The sequence below is a fragment of the Xenopus laevis genome, chromosome 9_10L, assembly GCF_017654675.1.
Source record: "Xenopus laevis strain J_2021 chromosome 9_10L, Xenopus_laevis_v10.1, whole genome shotgun sequence".
NCBI lineage: Eukaryota > Metazoa > Chordata > Amphibia > Anura > Pipidae > Xenopus > Xenopus laevis.
Window position 1 is genome coordinate 110,634,920 of NC_054387.1, and position 5,316 is coordinate 110,640,235.

The 5,316-nt window shown below is 36.1% G+C and overlaps 1 protein-coding gene across 1 annotated transcript; it reads left to right on the top strand.

The window, feature by feature from the left end:
* The first annotated feature begins 727 nt into the window (after window positions 1-727).
* Window positions 728-3,740, top strand: ocm4.9.L (oncomodulin 4 gene 9 L homeolog). Its single transcript, XM_018236421.2, has 5 exons — window positions 728-800; window positions 2,009-2,076; window positions 2,382-2,514; window positions 2,782-2,891; window positions 3,459-3,740. Exons 2-5 carry the CDS (start codon window positions 2,016-2,018, stop codon window positions 3,482-3,484), a joined length of 330 nt encoding a protein of 109 aa, XP_018091910.1. The 5' UTR covers window positions 728-800; window positions 2,009-2,015; the 3' UTR covers window positions 3,485-3,740.
* The last annotated feature ends 1,576 nt before the right edge of the window (window positions 3,741-5,316 follow it).

Genomic DNA, 5,316 nt, shown 5'->3' on the forward strand with positions numbered 1-5,316 from the left:
CTATGCGGGTCTCTTTATGGGCCTTTGGGAGGAAGAGACCATATGGTCTAACTCTATGTATCGCCCCCATATAATATTCTGGAGGCGCTACATAGATGATGTTATACTGGTATGGAGGGGTGCTGAGTGGTTGCTCGGGGAGTTTATCTCCAATGTTGATGGCCTTATTCAGACAAGCACCCATTTTAAAAAACTGGATGTCAATTCATACTTGCCAATGGGCAGCTGTCATCAGAAAGGGTGGTTGGAAAGCATTCCCTCTAGCCAATTCATGAGAGTAAAGCGGAACTGTAGAACGCAGGTAGATTTTGATAAACAGGTTATTATTGTTAAAGATAGATTTCTAGAGAAAGGGTATAAGGGTATAATGAATGAAATTATTCATTGTGTTTCCTGGCCGGCCAGTGTTTTAGTGATTATATAATAAATTGTATTTTTAAATATATCGGTTTTGCAATCCACCTTCTACTTGTTCTTTGTATTTTATTAGATGTATGTCACAAATTAAAGAAATTATAAATTAGCAACTCCTCAACTGGTCTCTTCTTTAGGCTTGGGTAGGCTTTTTCACTGAGCTACAATTTGCATTCCTAAGGGATATAAATAGTTTAGTCATTAGCTTGCATGTTTTTTAGCTATCCAGTTGAGAAACCGATCTGGTCATGGTCTCTGGACTTCTCTATATGGTTAGGTTAAGAGTTTACAAGATATATAAGTAGGGGCCCCACCAAAAAGACAGACACACATCTGTCACAGGAAGATTGTTTGTGTCCCATTACTCCAGCTACAGAGAACTTCGGGTGAGTTGCAAAACCTTTCTCGTCTGGAAAGAACTGCTCACTTTTTCAATCAACTACTATTTGGATTTGAGGTTAAAAACAAAGCTACATCTTAGGGAATGTGGACTATAATGGGGATCAAGAAATAATCACTGGAAATTGTATTTGTACAAACCACTGGTTCAACCTGGGAAAAAAGGACATCAGTTATCAAAAGCACCAATGGCCTTTCATCTCACAAATCCACTGGAAGAGTGTTTAATATGTGGAGTCAATGAATTTTCCTGTTTATATATTTTTCAATATCAAAACATATTTCATGTTGAAATGTATATGGCACTTAAAATATTGCATGATATCAGTCTGGGTTGATATATATATATATATATTATTTGATTAAGGACTTAGTAAAGCATGTGTTTCTTCTTGTATTAGTTAGCTGCTGTGTCATATTTTGGGTGACAGAAGGGAATCCTATGGATGACTGATCAATTATCAGTTATCCCTTTCAATAGGGATGGAAGCAGAGTGCATGTGGTTCCTATTCCAAATATAGCAAAGTTGGACTTCTACAACTGATTTATCTACAGAAGGTCCCACAGCCAACATGCACCAGCAAAATTTTCTCCATACTTCCCTAATGAAAAGGATTTCCCTGAACTAGCCTCCTGCAAAAAGTTTCTATAGCTGAAAAAATATGGCTAGCACTTGGAAAAATGCTCTGAGAAAAAATATTCTGATACAAATATTTACTAGAGGAGTCAAGTATTCTTCCATAGACATTGCATTCAGAGAAATTTCTTTTTTTTGTATTTGTACATATTGTTGCCAATTGTTTCATCAGTAGCTTAATATATTTGTAAAAACTGGGTTATTGCTAATAGCATTTCGTCTTAATAATGTGATATTTAGCATTCTGATTTTAACAAGGGTTTATTTCATGTTAGCCAAAGGGTTAGCTTTTTGTTTCAGCAAAAAGCTTTATAAAAGCATTAAAGTTTACAAATACTTAATCATAAATATTTATCAAATGTTCAGGATAGTTAGAGCTACTTAAGCTTTATCGATTCTACTGTCTTTAAGGCAATATATCCATTAAAACTTACATGTTCTTCAAACTAAAATATTTCCCTTGGATAGTAATTAGAATTCTTTCATTCCCACTTAGCTTGCTATGTTCCTGCACTTTACTATAACAGTGATCTCATTATTTTGCTCTTTCTCCCTAGACTGATCATGGCATTCGGTGGTCTCTTGAGTGAAGCTGACATCTCCTCTGCTCTGCAGAACTGCCAAGGTATCGTAAAGCCTTGCACCTTTAAGCTTTCTCTCTTGACGCTGTTTTGACACTTGACACTTTTTAGAGATTTTTTTTTAATTAAGGAGCAGCAACTTTCAGTACTCCAGCTGTAGTCAAATTTAAGTGCCAAAATCTGGACGCTAGCATAGATAGCTGGGGAAGAGGGGAATGTCAGTTGGGGGTATTCATTTGTACTAAGCTTAATTTATGGTTTGCTTTTAAGATGCAATCATATGTTATAATGCTAAACAAAATTTGACTTCATATTGTTTAACACATATTCCTCTTGTTCTCTTAACCAGCTGCTGACTCCTTCAACTTCAAAACTTTCTTTGCCCAGTCTGGTCTGAGCAGCAAGTCTGCAGCTGATGTGAAAAACGTCTTTGCCATCCTTGACCAGGACCAGAGCGGCTTCATTGAGGAAGATGAACTGAAGTAAGAGCACATATTCAGGTGTTATAGAGTATATGGGCATTTATGGTTCGGTGAATATGACTATTTACTGTCATTGCAATTATAGGAAAATATAACTGCTGAGATTAGACTTAGGCCCAGAGCAAAGTTAAACTTTCATAAAAATAGGGCCTATATAAATAATTACCCTCTATGACCTAAAAACTTGAAATGAAGTAGGAAGATTACCCTTTCAGTACTCTTCAGCTAATATGAGTTCTTCCTTCCTTATTCAACCCTCTATGATAGGCTGTTCCTCCAGAACTTCAGCGCCGGTGCCAGAGCTTTAACTGATGCTGAGACCAAGGCCTTCCTGTCAGCTGGAGACTCTGATGGTGATGGCAAAATTGGAGTTGAAGGTAAGTAAAACCAAAATGTACAAGTCCAAAATAGAATAATCAGTCAGTTTGCCCAGTTATAACTATTTTTATGGGCTAATAAGTAATACAGCTTTTTTAATTTTACAGCACAAAGGTTCATATACATACAGTGCTGTGTACATAAGTAGCGCTATATAAGTAAAACACATATACATCACTGACAAGAAATAATTTGATGTTTACATTTCTTTTACAACCCTCTGATTAACTGAAACTAATAAAATTAAATAGTCCTAAAGATAATTACATAGATAAGTTGGGTTAAAATAACATTTGGTATTGACCCTAACAACCAGGCATTTGTTTGAAAGATTAATGGGAAACTCTCTACAGGAAACCAAGTAATAATAAGAATAAAAGCATAAATGTGTTATGTGGAAACGTATTACACAGAGAACCCCTGAAATACATTAAAAATGTGTGAAGAAAGATAAGCTACATATAGCTGTAACATGCAATGTTTTGTCTTCCTCACTGAAATAAAAACACTTTATTTATTATTATTATTATTATTATTCAATGACTGTTTTTCCATCTTCATTGCAGAATTCCAGGCTTTGGTGAAAAACTAAATTTTTTTTAAACCTGAATCTGTGAAACATCGCAAAGTTAAACTGATACGAATGAAACCTGGTGTAGTGGAACACAGACGCCTCTTCGATATTTCTCCTCAAGAACAAGATATGATGTCATCGTCCGGTGGTGGGATCCATTTATTTATCCACCAGAGAAGCATGGTTACCCTTGCCTACAGTTTATCTAAGAGCGCCTTAGTTAAACCAACATATTTATTCTCATTTTTATACTAATAAAATTGTCCATTGTTTACACTGTTGAGACTTGCAATTCTTGTTTCAGTTCCTATGGATTGAGGCAGGCACAAAATAATTAATTGCTCTTAATAAATCAATTTTGGAATCAAAATGTTTTTTTTACCAGACTCATCCAGCACAGATGTGTTATCCCCATTCCCTTCCACCACTCCTGTGCAACTTTTAGTGTCCTCACCAAAATCCAGGTTAATGTCTTCATCAGGCTTTCCTTCCATATTCTTCCAGTAGAAAGTTAGTTCTGGTATTAACTCTAACCCATCTCTGTCCCTCTTAATTTCTCTAAGGCTATGGACACACAAGTTGTTGTCAGTGGCTGTTCAGCAGCTGTTGTCATCCTGCGTAATTTTGCAGGCTGAGAAAAGCAGATCTGCTCAGTGTCCCTGCTCCATTGATTTGAATCTGATCAACCTGTGTGCAGTCACACACCGACTGAGGTATCAGCCCAAATACGCAGACTGAAAACAGCCACTGTGTGTCCATAGCCAAAGTTTTTTCTGAATTGAGATGCAACTCAAATTGAATCTCTTCCATGACTTTTCACATGAAAAAACTTTTCTCATTGCATTGAATCTGGTCCAATGCTTGCTATTACGCCTTCCATACATTCTATACTTGACCCAAAACTGCTCATTACCCTACACCACTCTATGGAATTAGTGATCCTGTTCCTCAGAGTACATGTAGCTACAATACTTTCTGAATATCTCAATATTTTCTAAACATGTCCTACAACTAGGGTAAATTGATTAAATATTAGTTGACAGATCACTTCATTGGGGCATGCCAACTGGATCCTGTTCTGATTTGCAGGTAGATGATTTTACCCTGATGCTAAAGCTACCACCCTACCTAAGCTCCCATGGTTTTACAATTTACTAATACTTCCCCCTTTTTCCTTGCAAAGCAGAATGTTCTTGTGAAATCAACACAGCTGCTGTAGGGTACTTAATTAATCTGGGAATTAATGGTTAATTAATGTTCTGTACTGCAAATGTATCAATGTTGATTGATTGACAGACTATTTTGGTTTAACCCTTTCATTTCCAGAAGATTTGGTGCTTCTGGTACTTGCATTGCAAAACAATCTTTGAACACTTTGTTTTCTTTCGCTTTGGGGACACACCTATGACTAAGCGGGTGCGAAACGCGTAAGGTGGGCCTTGTGGGGTCAGTATGTATCTGAATTTTTAATGTGAATCAAAATAAAATATTTTTTTTAACTGGAGAAAAAAAAGCCTTGGGACAGCTATCTTTTGATATAGGAATTTTTGCATATGATTGCCTGTGAACTGGGGCGAGTCCCTTAGGCTTCAATCAAGGTAGAAACCAGATGTGGACTCCCAATTGATTAATACTACAATTTTAGTTTACCACGATAAATTATAAATAATTTTTTTCAGGGCAACCTACATATGATGGAATCTTTGTGTACTTTCCCATTCTATTACAATATATTGGCTCTAAATTCCTAAAGAATGGACATAAATACAGTGTCAAAACAGATTTTATTTCATGCATAAAAATACAAAGTCCTATGTCTCTTGAACATGTCAATAACAAATGTGTACAGT

Bases quoted from the DNA above. Each gene is read 5' to 3' on its own strand.
- ocm4.9.L (XM_018236421.2), top strand. From the start codon at position 2,016: ATGGCATTCGGTGGTCTCTTGAGTGAAGCTGACATCTCCTCTGCTCTG. The intron at 2,515-2,781 runs GTAAGAGCACAT...CCTCTATGATAG, and splicing joins ATTGAGGAAGATGAACTGAA to GCTGTTCCTCCAGAACTTCA. The intron at 2,892-3,458 runs GTAAGTAAAACC...TCTTCATTGCAG, and splicing joins TGGCAAAATTGGAGTTGAAG to AATTCCAGGCTTTGGTGAAA.